This window comes from Nanorana parkeri, unplaced genomic scaffold (assembly GCF_000935625.1).
Source record: "Nanorana parkeri isolate BGI_ZX_2015 unplaced genomic scaffold, ASM93562v1 scaffold722, whole genome shotgun sequence".
Taxonomy (NCBI): domain Eukaryota; kingdom Metazoa; phylum Chordata; class Amphibia; order Anura; family Dicroglossidae; genus Nanorana; species Nanorana parkeri.
Window position 1 is genome coordinate 431,434 of NW_017306990.1, and position 20,942 is coordinate 452,375.

At 39.6% G+C, this 20,942-nt stretch overlaps 1 protein-coding gene across 1 annotated transcript in view; it reads right to left on the minus strand.

The window, feature by feature from the left end:
- The window catches only part of LOC108793128 (pro-neuregulin-3, membrane-bound isoform-like), a 480,301-nt gene that overhangs the window by 49,684 nt on the left and 409,675 nt on the right, over positions 1–20,942 (minus strand). The window contains exons 6-8 of the mRNA XM_018564084.1: positions 14,710–14,812; positions 8,663–8,789; positions 7,392–7,519 (exon numbers count right to left, since the gene is read on the minus strand). Coding sequence (XP_018419586.1) covers positions 7,392–7,519; positions 8,663–8,789; positions 14,710–14,812 — 358 coding nt within the window. The remainder of the gene's footprint in view (positions 1–7,391; positions 7,520–8,662; positions 8,790–14,709; positions 14,813–20,942) is intronic.

Here is a 20,942-nt window from a genome sequence, read left to right on the forward strand (position 1 = left end):
TTGCGTAGTCGCGCCACCATTGTTGGAGATGAGCATGGAAGGTGTCATCGGTGAACAGATAGGCGGGAAATCTCCATATGGTGACACGGCTAGGCAAATCAAAACCATGGATAGACAGTAATACAGGAGAGTGGTCGGATATTACCATATCTTCAATGGACACAGATCGGATCTTGGTGATCAAGTTGGAAGAGGAGAGAAATAAATCAATGCAGGACAAAGATCTGTGAGCATGGGAGAAATGTGTATATTCTCTGTCCAGGGGATGAAGAAATCTCCACATGTCGGTGAGTCCACAGGCTTGCATCATGGTGTTTAGGTGTTGATCTTGAGGATTCAGTAGACGAGAGGGTTGATGTGATTCCCAGGAGCGGTCCTCTAATGAAGAAGGTACGGCATTAAAGTCACCCCCTAGTAGGAGGAATGAAGATGGGTCTCTAGCCATGAGAGAGGATGTCAGAACATTGTAGAAAGATTTGTTTTCTGAGTTCGGTCCATAGATATTCCAAATGTCAATGGTATGCGAATGGAGTTGAATGGAGGCGTGAGACCATCTACCTTCTGATGGGTCGTGTTGGTGGGAAAGAAGGGTGTGTGGCAGGGATTTGTTTATCAGGGTAATGACCCCTGCGGATCGTCCCTTAGCCGGTGCTCCCACGACCGTGCCTACCCAAGATTGCTGCATTCTTTTGAAGTCTGCCAATTTGAGGTGGCTCTCCTGCAGCAAGGCTACATCTGCATTGAGTTTTTTAAGATGGCGTATAACCTGACGTCGTTTGTTAGGCGATTTGAGTCCTTTAACATTGCAGGTGATCACATTCAGGGGGGATCCCATATGTAGACGATGTGATGAAGAGTGGAAGATTGACTTGAGCAGTCAGAAAAATAATGGATGATTACAGGCGTCCCGGTGCTCCTGAAACATCCTAATAGGATGACCTCCGCATAAGGTGTTGTTTGTATGTTAATGTGGGGAAACTTGGTAGGGTCCGTGGGGGTGGGAGGGACCCGTGCTGATCCTCCCAGAAGATGGTGGACAGTCCCAGCCCAGGGGGACACAAAGTACATAACAAGGATCTTGAGTGGAGAGCAGTTGTTGAACATAGCGTATATCTTGGAGATATTATGAAAAACTGAATGAACATAACAGTAATAGTAGAAAAAAAATGAACTGTGAATATAGACTTCCTTTTTTCCCCAAATGGAGGTACGTATGTTGTAGTCCCGCAGAGGGTCAGAGAACCCAACCCCAGCGCGTAGACCAGTAGAAGCTGGTGTAATCAGGATGGATAAAAGAGGAAAAATTAAAAAAAAAACAGGAACAAGTAAGAACATTGTTAACGAGAAGCAAAAAAACCCAGATCTCGCAACATGGACGCGCCGTCCCGCCAGATGTGGTTAAAACAGCAGGTGCCAGATTAGTAATGTGAGGACACGTTCGTGGTGACATAGTAAGTGTGTAGTCCCACCTTGATGTTAATAGTGCCCAGTTCGTGGGATATTATCTCTGAGGTGGCATCTCTCAGACCGGACCCCCAACCAACATGTGGCGTAAGTATAAGGCTGAAAACATAGTGAACACCTCAGGTGAGGGAGTCCATCTTCTTCTTACGCGGGGGGCTCTTGATTGGAGAATCAGATGAGAGCGTTTTGAGCGACTGGATATAGGCTTTGGCACGGTCAACTCAAGTGAATTGGAGCACTCTGCCCTCAGGGGTGGTGACTCGTAAGATGGCTGAGTATGCAAGTGCAAACTTGATCCGCTGATTGACCAATGCTTGACAAACCTCGTGAAAGGCCTTGCGCTGTTTAGTAAGTTCGACGGAGTAGTCCGCAAACATTAGGAGCTTGTGTACTCCAGCTACCAAATTGCGCTGGGAACGGTAGGCTTGAAACAGGCGATGTCTGTCTGAGTAGTCCAGGTATCGGACGATCACTGCTCTAGGCTTTGTGGGGTCTTTGGGGGGCCCCAACCTATGGGCTCTCTCCACCTTGCACATGGCGGAGAGGCCCAAGGCCTGGGGTATGATGTTGGAACAGTAATGATGGAGCTCAGCAGGTGTGACAGATTCAGGGACTCCAATGACCCTCAGGTTGTTCCTGCGTGCCCTGTTTTCTAAATCATCCACCTTGTCAGCAAGATATTGCACATTATCAGAAAGGCGGTCTGACGGTTAGTGTAGATTGTATAATCTATATCTGATACCCGGGATTCCAGTGCACGGATCTTATGGCCTTGGGCCTCCAGAGCCGCATTGAATTGCCCCATGTGTTGCTTGAGGGAGTCGGCGATGATGTGTGCCAGATCTGCCTTGAGGTGTGTGGCTACAACAGAGGCTAGGTGCTGATAGTCTACCCTGTCAGCAGAAGGAGATGACTCACCCCCAGATCCCTCGTGACGGCTGAGCTACATCTCCTCGACGGCCGCCATGTTGGTGACGCCGCGTCTGTTTTCGAGTGGCGTTTCCAGTGACTGTTTCGCGGTCGGAGCGCGGGCTAGGTATTTCTCCATGCCACGGGAGGAAGAGGGTCCTCCCGTGGCATCAGACCGGATCAAGACTGGATGGGCACCGATATTGGTCGGTGTGGCGGGACGGAGCTGAGGAGCGCATGTCTATTCCATTAGGCGCCGGAACCGGAAGTCGCCCAATTGTTTTTCAAGGTTAGTAGAAACAGATGTAAAATGTAAAACAGATGTAAAAGTTATAGCAGACAGAGCTTCTGAGCCAAAGTAAAAGGCCAGTATGTAATTTACCCCTCCAAACTCATTCTATGAAAGAAGCGTCACTTTCGGGTTAAGTGACCCTAGAAGTTCACCATACAATCAGTTCACTGTTTTGTAACACATTTTCTTTAACACTTGCATAATCTAATTTTTTACAGTTATATAAGCCTTTAATACACGACAGCGTATTTAAAATAACATTGATAACAAGTACGCTGCCTGGTATGGTATTAAGGTATGTTAAGGAAGAAGCTGTGTGATGAGAAAAGAGGTTAGAAGATGAAAGGGTTAGACTTGACATCTGTCATTGAAAAACATTTTTTTTTTCATTACAGTGCCTGCAATTTGTTTCACTGTAAAATGTGTTGCATGACATCAAAGGACACCCATCATACTGTAAAAAACATATCATATGAGAATCATTTCGGTATGTTTTCACACAAGAACAAAGGATATAAGAACACAAATAACAGCAAAATATGTAAAGTGTTCCTTTTATGTGAAATTAAACCAAAACATGATAGCTATAATAGCAGTTATTCCAATGTCTTCAGAAGGACAAAGTAGGTTAACATGCTACATAGTTACATAGTATTTGAGGTTGAATAAAGACATAAGTCCATCAAGTCCAACCTATTGCGTGTGTGCATTTATGTTTGATCAGGTGTGTGCGTGTGTATTAGTCCGTGTGTAATTTTGCTCTTAGGAGTACCCCTGTATGTTATGGTCTCGTCTAGGACTTTCTTGAATGATTCCACACTCTTAGCTGAAATCACTTCCTGCGGAAGCGAGTTCCAGACCTTAACCGCTCTAACTGTGAAGAACCCCTTGCGTCCTGTGTGTTGACATTTTTTCCCCACCAATTTTTGGTTGTGCCCTTTGGTCTTTGTTACTGAACTTAATGTAAACAGTTTGTTTTGTGATGTTGCTGTCACCATTGAATAGTTTATACAGGAGAATCATGTCCCCCCTTAATCTCCTAACCTCCAACGAGAACATATTTAATTTTAACAGCCTTGTTTCAAAGTTCAGGTCCTCGAACCCCTTAATGAGTTTGGTTGCCCTCCTCTGGACTTTTTCCAGCTCAAGGACATCCTTTCTGAGTATCGGTGACCAAAACTGGACCACATACTCCAGATGTGGCCGAACCAGTGATCTGTAAAGTGGTAAAATTATAGATCTGTCCCTGCAATACATTCCTTTCTTAATGCAAGACAGGACTCTACTTGCTTTGTTTACAGCAGCCTGGCACTGCGAGCTGTTGTTCAATCTGCGGTCTATAATGACCCCCAAATCCTTGTCCGTTTCTGACTTTCCTAGTGGCACACCCATACGTGTATAGTCCATTTGCCTATTTTTAACTCCAAGGTGCATTGCCTTACATTTATCGACATTGAACTTCAACTGCCATACAGTTGCCCACTCCCCGATTTTATCCAGGTCCTCCTGTAATGTTATAGTGTCTAAATCTGTGTCTACTACCCTCCCAATTTTCGTATTATCAGCAAACACTGAGTCATGGCTACTCACTCCCTCCCCTATATCATTAATAAACAGGTTAAAAAGCATAGGCCAAGTACAGAACCCTGGGGCACGCCACTAATGACCTCAGCCCAGTGTTCTAAGAGTGTCACTGAGGTGTTACCTGAAGACTTTGGGCCCCAGTGCAAGTAATGAGTCAGGTCCCCTGCTATCTCTAGCAACCTACCTTCCCCATTCTAACACCCATGTACAACCCCCATATTTTCCCAACATCTAAAGTCTTACCACCCCACCTTTACTTACACATACCCCATTCCAACATCCCTTACACTCAGCCCCTCAGTTCTGTATAGACCATGCAATTAACACCCCCAATCCATATTTTTCAGCTCTGTACAGCTACAAGGCAGATATGTCACCCACGTGCATACTTACTAATAGTGCTCAATGATATCATTGTTCACATGCGAGGCATACTTTAACCTTTTTATTTAATCATTTATTTTTATTCAATAGATTTTTATTAAGGTATATAGAATCTGCAACACAAACATTGTTGATTACATCAGATTATGGATCCACAATTGTAATATTAGAAACAGTGAGACATACAGTATACAGCATTGTCTAAGAAAGCAGATAATTATTCCAATTTGGATTCACACAGGCAATAATAATGGGCTCACTGGAGCTGAACTATAACCGAGCCTCCTAGGCGAGTACCGTAAATCGCGAGTAGACATATTGATCAACATTTACAAAGTTAGAAAGTCCCATAATAGGAAATGAGTGTTGCAGAAGGGAGTACGTAGGGGAAGTACTAGGGGTAGGGACTTTAACCTTTTATTAGTAATACTATTATTATTATTTATAGTATTATTATTTACCTGGCCCTTCTGAGGCTTTAGTCTAGGGACTAAAAAGGAAATTCTCCCAGAAGCAGAGTTAGTCCTAACACAGGATTCTCACTCACACATTTGTCTGCTTTAGACGTTAGGCATTGGATGGGTTCCTTTTAATGCTGATTAGATAGTGATTAGGGACATTGATAAGGAGTCCTTATGAACCCCAGAAAAGAAAAACAGCTTAACTGCATCTTCTACCGCTACCTCTAGTGCTTCTGTTACAGATGTCTGAGATACCAAACGTATGAACACACACACACACACACACACAAACACTGTATAACAATTTATCATGGTTACCATATATTTATTTTGTCATGTTAAATTTGCGGTTATGATGAATCCTATCTCAAAGATGCAATAAATTGCAAAGCTTAGATTATGAGAAACTTCTGCGATGCTGTGACCTGCTTGCCAATGTCACAGAGAGTGCTGACTCTGGCATAACAAATTCAGTGTTAAACCTTAAGGACCTGGGAATGTGGCAATGGATTATCTGTACTGCAAGAATAGCACTTATAAAAACACACAATTTGACAGCATTAATTTACTGTTAAAAACAGTAGTCAAAATTCCGTATATACATTTAAACAGTGAATTTGTAACTTTATGCTATATCTTGATATAATTTGCAGGACAGTATTTATTTAATATATGGCACAGCTTTGAGTTATGTGCTGATAGTATATGCTGATATAATACGCAGGATAATTATTTATATTAAAACACTTATTCATTTGTAGATTAAGACCACTAAACCTGGGATTTGGATCTGAAGGAATCTGCCAGTATCCCTGGTTTAGGTCCAAGATTGTTAAATAATGGGCACTGGCCTATTTATCTTACAATCAATCAACCTTTGGCATTGGGTAGACATCAAAAACTGTGATATGTGATTGCATTCAGTTTCCAATAGTCTATGCAAAACCTGGTGGTCTATTCTCATTTGGGCCACTTGGGCTTTTGGTCTAGTACACACTTCAGGAAACTCCACAAGACATGTGTGGAGGAACTGGTCCTTAATCATAAGCAGACAGTCTCTTCAGCCACTGCTGGAAAACAACAAGCAAATTGGCAGATGCAGCTGCCATTAGGACTTTGCTGCAATGCCCTGAAGGCTTGCAATGCACCTCTTGTGTGAGGTGTTGCAATTTAGTAATGACCTGTTTAATGGCCTTTCCTTGGCCCTCTAGGGGGTTCATAAACACACCCAGGGCCTTGCCTCAAAGCGCTGGTATATGGTGCCATGCCCATTGCCAGTATTGACAACAACTCCTTTCAGATTTCTGTGTAGGTTTTATACAGTTTAAAGCTGTAAAAAATATGACAGCTGTAAATAAACAGGTCTCTTTAATTTCACTTAGACTAGTATATGTTCTGTGGCAGTTCATGACAATGTCGTGGCATAGTATGGCAACATTGGCACCCAGGACCGTCAGCCAAAGGGGCTGAGAGGGTCCAGAATATAAACAATGTTATAAGGAAGAGCCTGGCTTTTCAGGTCCTTCCAGGTTTTCCTAATTGTAGCTGGGATCTAGAGCTCTTGAGATCTCTTAGAGCTCTGGGTGGAATGAGATCTCCAGTCCTGGGGCCAGGTGTTACCAATGACCAGCTTGGGCTGATCAAGTGGCTGAGAGTAGCCTTATTAGGAGTCTGGACCAGAGTTGAATGGGAGTTGTGTGTGTGCAGGAGGCACACGGACACAGGCAGACTCAGGTGCATGCTGGGCACACGTGGAACAGCCCAGGGGGAGGCTGCGAGAGGTCAGGAAGGTCGGTGACCCAAGGGACCTGTTGGACGCACTGCTGGGAGAGCAGTGTGAGTCCCCACGTGGGGAGGGGTCAGGAAGGTCGGTGACCCAAGGGACCTGTTGGACGCACTGCTGGGAGAGCAGTGTGAGTCCCCACGTGGGGAGGGGTCAGGAAGGTAGGTGACCCAAGGGACCTGTTAGACACCGCTGAGAGAGTCCGTAATCCACTGCTGGGAGAGCAGTGTGAGTATCACACAGAGGTGTACTGAGAGGCTTTGAGCTGAGTAAAGCTACCAAGGACTGTATATGCTACAAGAATTGTATATGCTGAAGAAGACTGATTATTATGAGAATGTTGGCCTTTACGTGAACAAAAGACTCTCATTTATGTTGCTGCTGGAAGCTGTCTTGTACAAGAGAGGAGGTCTACCCTGTTGATGGAAAGAGACTTTTTGTGTTTTGCCCTTAATAAACTTCGTTTTACTTGCATTTCCTGACTACAGTGGAGTGTCCATGTTACAGTTCTTACTGATGATGCTTCACTGATTGACTTCCTCTGTCCACCTGCACAGACTCTGAGAATGGTTGTGTTTCAGAGAAGCTTGATTCCATTACATTCTCTCTTATTGGCTCTGGATTCTGCTCAGACTTTGTATACTGTAAAAGAAAAAGAGCAAGTGTAGAATTTTTAAAGACCATCTGGAGCAAACTTTAGCTCATAAATAGGGTGATTTTACTAAAAAGTATTCCATGCTGCAGTAAATAATTTTCATACATAAATATTAACAAATTTATATGGCTAATGAATGTACCTAAAATGTACATTAACACAAAAATACTAAATGGATACTGCACCTTCATAATTATACATATGATTGCCTATATTTTTCACAAGTAATGAAAATTGATAGGGTGAACCACATGAACTATGACTTACTGACAAAATGCTTAACAGGATATGTCTTGTTCCCACTATATTTATTGAAACTGATACAAGTGTATTACAGTCTCATAATATGTTTATTTTAATTGTGCTTAGGTCATTATAGAGCGACAATCACTTGTTTGCACATAAATGTATGCTTATAGTTGATGCCTAACCCACTATTCTCTTTTAACCATGATATATTGCATATATCTATATTATTATAGAGATGATCTGTCTATATTTTGATAGACATGTCACTGAATATATGGATATGGCTGAATTTTACAATCTACCATATGTATTTTATCTTCGCTTGTATAATTATCTACAGATATTTCCTGATATTTTAAAAGGAGATTTTTTAATATACAGTAGTTTTTTATACCATAAGAGAATTGCAAACACAAATGTGAACCTTTATTTAAACAGGTTTCAGACCCTAGGGAATATGAGTATGTTAGTATAACCTACTAACACCATAGAAGAATAAAAGATGTGATTTTATATTAGCTAAAGACACAGTAATTGTGCTGTCATGGTTAAAGGAAAGCCAAGATCCACATTCTTGTAGATGTGATTCACTCTTTCACTACCACAGTTTGTCCACTGTCAGCTCAAATCACATTAAATCAAATAATCATGTAGAAACATATTCAATGCCAGATACTGATAATTCTGTAAATCAGCAATAAGTAAATTGTAGAACTTTTGAGCAGGTGAAGAAAAATATAACACATATTTAAGTTCCTTGTAGTGGTTTGATGACTTGGTATCTTCCCCTAAATAACTCCTACACAGATCAAAGACTGACCACTGGTACAGGAAAATAAGGCATTAACATAAAACCACAGAAACATAATATTTATACTTACATTATGTAGTTGGACTCTATTTTCTCCAAAGCTTTTTGCCTTTGCTAGCAAACTGGATGCATGAAGACTATAGTTTTTCCCATTTTGTGTTTCTTTCAGCTGCTCTTGGATTATTTTTGTTTGTCTTCTAAACATAAAAAACAAACAAGGCATATGAGATTCTACAGACATGAAAATTAGATAAAAAATTATGGGACTTTCACACAGGCTGAACAAGGAAAGGATCCATGCACAGATAATCTCCTGATCACAGCAGTGACATCCGTGTTTATACAGTTTTTTGCGATGGAGGGAAAAAAACTGAAACTACCAGACCCCATGTCTGTCTATGGGGAATCGGATGTAAATTGACATATGTCCATTTACATTAGATTACTCCCGATCTGGCGCATTCCAGTCCGGTGAAACGGATCTCTGATCTGTTTGTTTTTCAGGACATGGCCGGAGTTGCGGGTAACCGGGTGTAAATGGACGCCCGTCCGTTTACACACGGCTGTCCATAAACTTACATTGGGCATCCGCCTGAAAAATTGACAGGCAGACCCGATCAGACCAACCATGTGAAAGGGCCCTTAAGAATCTGCCCAACAAAATAAATGGGTTTAAACGTTACCTTGGAACTGTTCATCACTTGCACTCTCCTCTTTACTCTGACCCTTGCACAAACCAGACAGCCTTAAAAGACTATGGATCACACCCACCATTAAACATTGCCCACATGGCTTCTCTGAAGCTAGAGAAATCCTTCAATACCCTTGCTTATCACTACACCACAAGAAGAAACATCAACTACCCCCTCACACTAGTACAGAATATAAAACAATAGGGTACATTGGGTTTAGAAGAAATGCTCCAAATCATCTCAAGCCGTGTAACAAGGGTGGTAACAGAATGGCACAGTAAGGTTTGTATGATCATCTTTTTTACAAATTACCCTATATGGTGTTTGGGTTTTCAAAAATGGGAAATGTATTAGATCATTTATCTAAAAACTGAAATCTCCATGAACTGTCCAGGCAAACAACTTCACTTATTCTTTGATCTTTTTAATATCTATATTATTTAAATGTTCAGCATGTATTCAAATTGAATTTCCAAAGTCAAGAAAAAAATCGGCACACTGAGATCAAGACCTTGGCAAATCAATCCCTAAAGGAAAGTAGTTAACAGTTCCATTATTAATTTCCACACTTCCCTAGATCAATTTGCAAATACAGCATATAGTAAAGAATATAACTGATTGTGAAAATGCAATGTAGTTGCACTGCATTTCATATTAGTATTGACATTTCCTTGCTTAGCTTAATTTTTGCAAATGTTAAAGTAAATCTCCGGACTCTTTTGTGGAGACCCTTAACAACCATTAGAATTAGACATTAAAGTGGATCACCAGTCAAAACATTTGTTTTGAATAGTTAGTATCCCTGGAAATGTTGTTTTCTGCAGCCTGTGTCTACAGAATCCCTGACATGAATGGAATTTTCTTTGAGCCCTGGAAAAAGTTTTTTGACCAGAGATGATTCAGCATCAAATGGTAACAAGTCTGCATAATATTGTTCAACATTTTTGTGGTTACAAACCTAATCAGTACCATGGCACCAGTTTGCATCTGCACAAATCTAACTATTGCATATCTAAGTGTCTCACTGAAGATTTTCATACATAGATGAATGTTTGTCATGATTTGGTAAAAGTGAAAGCTCCCCTAAGCTGAAAAGGTGGTATAGTAACTGAGGTTTCTGATTAATTTTATGCATGCACTATACAGCAGACACCCTTTGCTGACTACTTTAACCACCACTGCATTCTCATGACCATCAATACACCACAGGAATCCTATAAAAATAATGATTGTTTATACATGTGTATTTGCTTAGGGCTATGTTTGCCCTTCCCCACTCCCCATGCAGCAGCCCTCAGCCTGGCATCTAACAACTCAGACACCAAACACTGAAGTATCAAGTTTTTCTCACAGCTCCAATGAGGGTCAAGGTGGCAGAGGAGCACAGTTAAGGTAGGAGCAGCCACAATATGTGGCTTACTATACAGCACCACACTTATCTCCTTACTACAGGTTTGGTTTAACTATGTCCTTTGAAAATACTGCAGCTATATTCTTGTTATGCCCAATGTTCATTGTAGCATGCAGCTTTATATTTGGGTGCTTACAGGTCCCACAGGCATTCAGGACCATAGCAATTGACCAGCATACACTACAATATGTAGAAGTGTTGTTTGTATAGATAAATTATCAAATATAAGATTTGCTATTTACCTGAAAAATACAGATTCAGTTCCTGCCACTTGCTTTTGCAGGATCATGTGTTCAGAGCTTTTTTAATGTTGCTCATTAAACAATCCAGTTAAAACTGTAACTGGATATACAATAAAACCTGAGATAATGATAATTATCAGTGTCATCTTCAAAATAATAAGGAAATACGTTTTAGCTGTAAAAAGAAACAGCCTAAAGTGAAAAGAATAATCACTCATGAATTTATAAAACTGAACTGAAAAACAGCAAACCTGAATTAGCCAAACCATTAGCTGTGATTTTAGCTGAACCCACTAAAACGTAATCTTTCTCTTGGTTATACCAACACTTTAGAAAACCCTATAGTAGATAAACCTATGACTTCCCCAAAGGTAATCAAAAAGTGGTTCTCTTTATTCCAACAATTGGAAGCATCTGCTGAGATCTATAGTAGGGGAATCAAATGGGGAATTCCATTGCTTTTAATATTCAACTCAAAAAACTCTTGCAGAACTGGATGTTTTCATGCCCAAAATGCAAACTACAACACACCAGTCTCACTCACCTTCTTTGGTTTATATTTGCTCCCTTATAGAAATATTTTGAAAATTGTGTTTAATCTTTATGCATAGAGTAACAGGTACCCCCTGATTGGTCTATGTCATAATCCAGAATCATTAAGTGCACATCCTTCACCAACTCAGAGGAGAAGATGGGAACATATACATACTTGTGGTTAAAAAATCAGTCTTGTCCACATGGCTTCTTTCCCAAATGCCACTATAACAGACCTCAAATTGTACATATTTAAGAAAATTTGGAAGCTGTGAATCATAAACCTATTTGTAGAGGGTTTATTGATACATGTTCCAACTTTTTTATCCAAGAGCTTTCAAGAGACCAGCTGCTACTCTTTGCTACTATTTCAACATACAATCTGGTGCCACATTAAGAAACTACAGGAAACACTGTGCAGAACTCAACATCCTGTAATGTTCTCTTTGTAGGTTTCCAAGTCATTAAGATTTTCTTAGCCCCATTTAGACCACATAGCCACATTAAAGTATCATACCACTCAATATGTTAATTCCTTTAAGTTACTCTTGATACTTCTGTAAATGTATTGAATGGTATGCTGATAACGTTTTGTAATCTTTATATAATCTGGATATGTACATCTGTTGAATTTTAATGCTATGTATCACTTTATCAGTAAATGTTGTCATAATTGTATTTTTGTAACAAGCACAATAAAAATATATTTTAAAAATTGAGCTGAAAATGTTTCCAGTATATTAATAAATAGCAACTGTATTTTCCATCTACCAAAACATCTCTGTGATGTAATAAACAAGAATTTTTAATGCAAAATTTGATATTCAATGTTATCCATAATTTTAAGTGCTCTCCTTCAAAGTAGCAATGTTACAGCTGTAATGTTATTAATTATTTAACAGATATAATAATGGTACCAATAAGCATTTTGGTAAAACTGATGTGTACATTTTGTTCCTAATTTGAGTATCTTTTGTGGTGTAAACTGTCAAGACAGGTAATTTCTAGAACCTCACATCAGTAACAATCAACATTTTGGGCATTTCATAAGGTGAATTCTTCTTTGTCATGAAGGAAAATATATTCTGTATTAACAGACCATTATATGTTATATGTATTGATCAGACATAAAAATTTCCTTTTTTTAATATTCAGGTCTAATGTGTACTGCTAAATGTACAGTACATATATGCATGTCTGTAGACATTAAGGACTTATTCGCACCATGTCTTTTAAGCTGGGTTTGCACACCACCACACACGTATTGTGTGAAAGGGCACACAGAAATCAATTTCTCTGTTCTGTTTACACCATATGTGTGCAAGGGTGTGCATGTAAATACAGCTTAATGGATATAGCATAAACAAGCTCTTAAATTGTAAATCCATAATCCAGCCCTAAACCCTTTCACTGCCACCGACGTAAGGCTTACGGCGGAACCCAACTGTTTCCAGCTAGCCATGTCAATAAGCCTTACGTCAGTGGCTTTCTCCCTTCTGATATAAGCTCATTGTCACTTTGGTGACCATGAAGTTATATCAGAACGCTTCCCCTGATGGTCCCCTTTATAATAATAGCTATCAGCAGTGGCTGACAAGCCGCTGATGACAGCTGTTAACCAAGGAGCGCAGAGCCACTGTCATCCTGTCAGTTTCAGGATGACAGAGGCTGTGTGACCAAGCAGAGGTTTGGTAAATGTGTGATGTGATCATAATGGATCATAGTAAATATTTTACTATCTCCAGTTTCTGAATGAATGGTAAGCCTCTGTACTGAGTGTTTTGCATTCATTCATAACAGAGGCTGCAGAAAAAGAGATTGAAGACTCTGTGTACTCAATTTCTTTTTCTATTTTAAAATGGAAATGTCAGGGGTCTAGAATTATTGCTCTCACTCTGAAAATTTGCAGTGATATGTAACATGTGCGGCGTAATGGTTGCAATCGTTGTTTTCGCACATATGAGCACTCGACGCATGTTTGCACGCGTATATGTATGGGTGGGGACTTTAAAACATTGTTTGTGTTTTTCTTATTCTTTTTCATGTGTGGCTTACATTTTTTTTGCCACTTTCATTTTTTTCCACTTAACATTATTGTTATCTCACAGGGGGCTAAGAAAACCCCCTATGTGATAGCAAAGAGGTGTGACAGGTCCTCTTTATGGAGACATCAGGGGTCTCCAAGACCTCTAATGTCACCTGCTTCATCAGCTTCTCACCAGTTTCTGAAGCTGGAGAGTGACACAAGAATGCGGAAGTGATGTAATACACATCATTTCCGCATTCTGACACCGGAGAGGGGACCGGAGGGAGATCGTGTACCGATCTCTCTCTGATCCCCTGTCAAAGAGCCACCATGCGGGCTCTGTTGTGCCAGGTGTGAGCCTGGGACCAGCGGGAATGGGACCCCATACAAGCGATGCACGGCCCTTTAGCCAGCGAATCACTTGTATGTAAACAGGCATTACTGCCTGTTCTTAAATTTTTGTAGATTCCCGCTCGTGCGCGCGAGTGGGCAGGGCTAAGAGGCCATATTGATATGGCCTATTACATCCAGGAAGCTCCCTGTTGGCCGTGTTTTTTGTTTTTAACAAAGCCGTTAATATTTGCATTCAAGTCGGAAAAGCATTGCAATTATGATCATTCGATCACAGCTGCAAAGCTCAGGCTTCTGCACACTCTCTCCCAGGCAGAGCTCGTACTGAGGTAGGGAGTTTCAGTTATGAGAGATAGGGGAAGGACGGTTGGACTTCAAACTGCATTAAATCACCTCATACAGCGTTTCAGCTGTCCTTGCTCTTTGTAGATGCGGCAATATGGGCAGCTCTACTGCATTTAACCAGAGGGAGGGTGGCTGGATGTGCTATGAGGTGATTTAATGCAATTTAAAGTCCAGCCATCCTTCCCTCATCTAACTGAAACTCTGTACCTCAGTACGAGCTCTGCCTGCGAGAGAATGTACAGAAGCCTGAGCTTTGCAGCTGTGATTGAGTGATCATAATTGCAATGCTTTTTTCATGCTTCAATGCAAATATTAAAGAAATGCATATTTTTATATCTATTACTAATTATGCATTTCTTTAATTTTTGCGAAAGGTGAACTTATCCTTTAAATGCCCTTCCCCTAGACAAGAATATCCAGCATTCCACTGAATATTAAACAAAATCACTTGCAATAAAAAGAATGACTTATTTTTAACTCAAGATTTACATTCTTGCCTTAAACAAAACATCTTACTTTGTCCTGCAGTAGAAGGCTGCACAAATCAAACCCACAGCTACAATGCCGAAGACAATGCAGGAGATTGACAGGATCTGCTGTTGGTATACCTCTTCGCTCTCTGCAAGCAAAAACATTCATTTTTAGATGGTGAATTGTCTTACAATAAGAACCTCAAAGCCATTTCACTTTCTAGAAATCCGTGAACAAGCTACACTCGGTGGAAGAAATACAGTAATAGTCACTCATTTCCATATCTATGACTTTCAAAGCTGCAGACTTGACTTTTAAAAAGCAAGCTTTGTATGCCTTTTAGAAAATATGTGTGCTTGCATTCTTCATATTTAAATCATTTTGATATTACAATGGAATTTTACAAGATCGAACAATGACCATGTGTCAGTTCACAATATGCTGGAATAAAAGCAGATTTACAGTACATTCAGATAGAACATATCATATCATTCAAAATTACTAACAGTAGATAATAACAGCTATTGTGTCCCACATATGATACAGTTTAATGTGTAGAATATTTACTAGACCCACGATCTATTATTAGGAAAAAAACATATTTGTGTTTTAAAAAGGTTTCTGGCTATCAAACATCATATTTTAAACACAGAGCAATTACTAAAGTCAATCTATCTATAATTTATTTTATGTTACAGGAAAAAAATAGAAAACAAAAATATATATGAAAGAAAGCAGACCTGGAAACAGAAAGCTGATAGCATAGTGGTTCTAATAAAACAGATTGTATTCATTCCATTATCCTAAAGTTGGCTGTTGCTCTTTTCAAGTGACATTTATTTAGTTATCTATTTAGAACATAAAATGCAGTACAAAATTTAGCAGGCTACATTTCTGGTGCTTTGATCCAACATGAGGCTGGCAGATAGCATGAACAATTGGGTTATAGCTCTGCAACAATCTAAAAGTCTAAACACATAAAAAAGGTCTTATATTCTGTTGATTATGATAAGATGATCTAACACAATGGTGCATCACCCTGTTTGCTTGCAAATAAATAGGTTAATTAGACAGATTTGAAAATTAGAAAGACAAATTTCAATTACCAAGTAGATGATCCATCCTGATAAAGGCATTACTGCCAAGAACAGATGGTTTCTCACCACTGTTCCCTCTAAGCTCAGAGACCCAGAAATGAAAGGGCTAACTATCTCATGTAGGGGGTCCCCCACCTAGGTGCTCACAGAAAATATAATCGCCAGATTGCTGAGTTTGGAAGGAAAAGTGTTCCTCCCTTCTCTGGGGACACAAATGAAGAAAAGTCTTATAAGCCCTTCTGTGCTAGTTTGTGGTCATAGCTATAATAAAATTATTAATAGAAACTACTTTAAAATATTATGTGACAAGCAAATTGGTTTCTATACCAATATAAATATATTCTATATTAAATTGACAGACTGATTTTGATTCATCTGAATGTATTTGTGTAAATGCAACCAATATGCACAGAATCCTAGAATTGCTGAACTACATAATTGCCTATATTCCCAAATATCATAGTTTTCTTTTTACATTTTAGAAGTGTATGCAAATATTAAGCCAAACCAAAAACCAGTTACTCAGGAACTCTCCTTATTCTATCTTGACCAGTCCTGAAGGCTTTTATTTATTCTACAGCTGTCATACACAAAGAGGTATGATTGTATCCAATGAACTTTTTTCACTTGATATGAACATCCATCATTCAGTGTATGTCAAGCAATCTTCCCAACACCCTATCACTGGCAGAAGTGCTAACCAAAAGAATAGCAGCCTAAAAACTAGAAATGTCAAACTCAGTATATTCTGTTCCTTAGATAAAAGTCTACTTTAGTTGTCTGTTAAAATTATCAATGCCACTTTCTTTGTGAGATCATTCCACTCTTGAGGCAAAATTATTCACATTATTTAAGATCTCCCTCCATCCATGCTACATATTCATTTGTGGCAAATAATTTGTTAAGTTTTGTCAGCATAAACAGGAACATCTAAAGTTTATACTGAACTGCAAAAACATTGTTGGGCATGTTAAATCAACCAGTATATTGTCTGGCTGCATACTAAATATCCATTAAAGTGATATTAAACCATGAACTTTTAGGTAAAATGCAAAAGGATCATTTATATAAATGTCTAATTGCTGCTTCATTTTACCTTTAATATCCTTGTTTCTGCAAAATTTGAACACAAAGGTTTTCCTGTGTAAAGTTTCACCTATAGGGTGGCACCAACCCTTAAAGACACTCTTACATGCATGCTTCCAGAACTAGGCTGCATAATAATGTTAATAATGTGAATACAACAATCTAGCATGGGCACAAAGCTTGTCTGTGAACTGCAGTGCTGCCTGCCCACAAGCTGTTAGAGGCACAGCAGGTTCTCCTATAATGAGCCCTTATGTGGGTGACATAACAGTGCATGCTCCACATTGGGAAGTTCAGTGAAGCTGCAGAGATTGGTACAATGGTGGTCTTCTCAATAAAAGGTAGAAAATATATTTTTAAGATTACAAAAAAATGAAAAGTGCTACTATCTTAGTTAAGGGTATAATACTACTTTAAATGTTCATCTCTGGAATGACAGAAAGGCCATTAAATCATATAAGTGAATTCAGATTTTTTTAAAATACTGATAAGAGTAAATTCCCTCTGAGGGAGTCTTTTCAAATCCTGGAAGGTTTGTTTCAGAGATTGTCTGCCATGTGTGATGCAGACTATGAAGTTGTTCTTTTTCACTTCAGGTTCAGCTCAGGTTGAGGCTTCAACCCCTCATGCCAGTGGCGGGTCCCTGGAGGTGTCAAACATCAACGATGAAGAACTGGCTCTCTGCAAAGTGAAAAGGGCGGAGTCATAGGGAAGTGTCAATGGTGGGGCTACTGGGCTCTACAGCTTGGTAGTATGATGGATATTTTGGTTGGACTTTGCGCAGGAATCTCTGGTGCACTAAAAGGTACACGTTCGGTATTAAAATGCGCCCAGCACAAACAATCCGGTTGCTGTTAAAAGCATGCTGCATTCAGTTATTTCTGTATAAGGGATGAAGTACTTCTTTAGCACCAGAGAGAGTCAGACACAATGCTGGTTCAAGCTGGAGTCAGAGTAGAAAGGGGCAGAACAGGCCCCCCAGCTCCTTAATTTATTAAGGTCAAAGGACGACACCCAGTGGGAGACAGCTTTACAACATTAGCCAGTCAGCCCAGCAAGTACAGGTACACATCAAAAGGAAAGTGGACTACACCAAGATGGCTGAACAATGAAATGCACACACCTTATCCCTGTAACAAGGAAGGATGAGTTATGTCCATTGTCCCGACTGGCCATGTGGTTAATGATCCCACATCATCGTCAGCATGGACCCTACTCAATATTGCTCAGAGTGACCAGGATCTAGTAAGATCATTCTACTTGTTCTTACAGGTCTGAGACTATCTGAAGAGACATTGCTAATGCGGTTATCTATATACGACAAGGCAGATTATGTCTTCTTATAAAAGCAGATATGTATCTAAAAGGGATAGCGCAGTCCGCAATAGAGGTATAATACGCATCTTGTTATATGGACTCCGCTTCACTAATTTGTACAGAAGTTTGAAGGCAAGGAGCCCAGCGCAGTGCACTTAGTACTCACAAACCGGCAAACGCCTCCACACACCGCGAACATGTCTCCAAGCCCATGAGAAGGTTTTCATACTGACGGTTTTACCGCTGGTCCCGATTCAACCCAAGTACCCTCTGCTAGAGCATCCCTTGGTTACATCCGACACAGGGAGACAGGTGACAATACCTAAAACACACACATCCTAGAATAAAATGTCCACATAATTCCATGTAATAACATTTCCACAACAGTAGCCAGTAAGAACTTGGGAAACTGTTGGTGGACTTACCCACTTGGGCCAGAATATGGGCGGCCGGTGGCTGGAACCGTAAATAATGTGTCATGGTATACCACCCATAAGCGGTGAGTGGTGTTTTTTGGCACTTATTAGGGGCCAAAGTATTTCTTCTTGCTACATTGCACTATTTTCAGTGAGATTTAGTTAATTTGTCACAGGCATTGTTATTTAATATGTTTTGTTATTATTGTACATGTTTAAATCGTTGTGTCCGTTCAACCTGCCAATAAATGTTATTACATTACGTTCAGGATAGTTGTTAAATGCCATAAATTTCAAAATTTGCCTGGAACTGTTTCTTTGTTTGTGTTTTGGTTTTTAGATTTTGTGTTTTGGTTTTCAGATTGTTCAAGTAATTCAAAAGTGTTTGCGTGTATGTGAAGGCCCACTAATTTCTCTTACATAATTTTCCACCTCCACATTCACAAGCTATGCCTGTATAGTTAGCCTAGTTATTAGCAAAGTTATTATGCCACTGGGCATAATCTACAGGTTAACTGAGCATTATCAGGCTGCAAGCACTATTTTTGCAGATCGCACTGGACCGAAACGCAAGCACTAATGTGCCTGCATTCCGGTTACGGGCTATTGTACTGTGGGCGGGGTGTGTGACTGCGGTGCCATTGACTTCAATGCACCACCACGCCCACTCCCTTCCCAGCTGACTTGCGTTCCAGAGGCTGAATGCTCTGGAACACAGTCTTTGTGGTGTGAACTTGGCCTAAGAGGTAATAGTAAGCACTTCGAGGAAACCTGTACTAAGAGAAGCATGTAGGCTGTCATTGTTAGCTCCTCTGAAAAAAATAGTAGCCTGGTTGTCTTTTGCTTCAATACTTTTTGAGTCACTGAACAAGCTTGCAACAAGCAAAGTCAGGGTAAAGTGAGAGAGTTACTCAGAAAGCACTGAAGTCAGGGGTTCAACACAATAGCCAAACATGCAGCATAAGACGGGGGTCACAGCTTCTATATTTTTCTCAGAACGCCTTGTTGTAATGCCAGGGACCTGCGTTTTGTTCTTATTGGTGATGTCTTCATGGAATTTTTATGGTCTCCCCTCATTGCTGTTCAATTTCTTTGAGGCCATTTCATTCCTAACTAGAGCCCAAAACCTACTGGATTTACAACTGACCATATTTTGTGAGTACATGTGGACATGTTGCACTAGACATACAAGTTAAATAGACAGTTTAAGGAAACCATAAAGACACACAGCCTTAAGCAATTATTTTTGCATTTGACACCCATGGCCACTAGATAGTGAAGGTCAGATTCTCCAAATTCTCCATAAAGAATGATATTATGTCTGCTTAAATACCAAAAAGCAAAAGGAATAGTCTATTAATTGTTGAACATGTCTAATAGTTAACTACCAGTAGTCAGCACTAGCCATGATATGTTGGTAACATGACATAATAAGATGCTCACTCGGTTTTCACAGTACTGCTTGAAATAAACAAATTTTGTTAAAACTTGTGCAGGTACCTTAAAGTTACACTTCAGGCAAAATGGAAAATTAAACTTATAAACATATACAGGGAACACAGCCTAAATGCTTAGTAGTTTTTGGGGGTTTTTTTCATCAGGGTGTTGCTGTAGTGCACCAGACCACCTCACTTCTTTTTTATTAGTGATCTGGTAATATGGTGATCTGATTGTGATGGAGGAGATGTATTCCCAAACATACCAACTTCAGGCTTAATGTTATCTCTTACATTAACAAAACCTGTTATATTATCATTAACACAACAAAATGTCTGTTATTAGGATTTTATAACAGCCACCAATCATTTTCAAACCTTGTCTTTCAAGTCATCTCCTAGCACGCTTGTAAACATAATATTGCTATTAAAACCATGACGTATTTGTTGGTGGACATGCATAGAACTGTCAGAACTATTGAGGCTATTGAGAATTGAACAATAAGGCCAATACATGTTCTTCTACACATTACAAGATGGCATCCTGAAAGCCATTTTGTACTGTCTAACGGATCTAAATATCCCACACGTTCCCAGCTAATAAAGCGTGAGAAGTATCATCAACAAGATACAAAATAGCCATAGAGCCATATTCCCAAGCTAGTAAATTGTGAGAAATATAATCAATAAGATAGGGACTGGCCTTGAGCTAGACTGTGTTAGAATCACACATATTGCCTAACAATGGACAACAAAATATTTGATTACATTTTCTTTTTTGACTGAGAAAAATAAAAATAATGAGCGCGTTAAAAAGTTGCCTTATATACAATTATTATTGAAAGAATTTGTATTATTGTATTATTAGAATGGCATGAAGCATTTTACATACATTTTTTTTCCCCTTTTATATATATATATATATA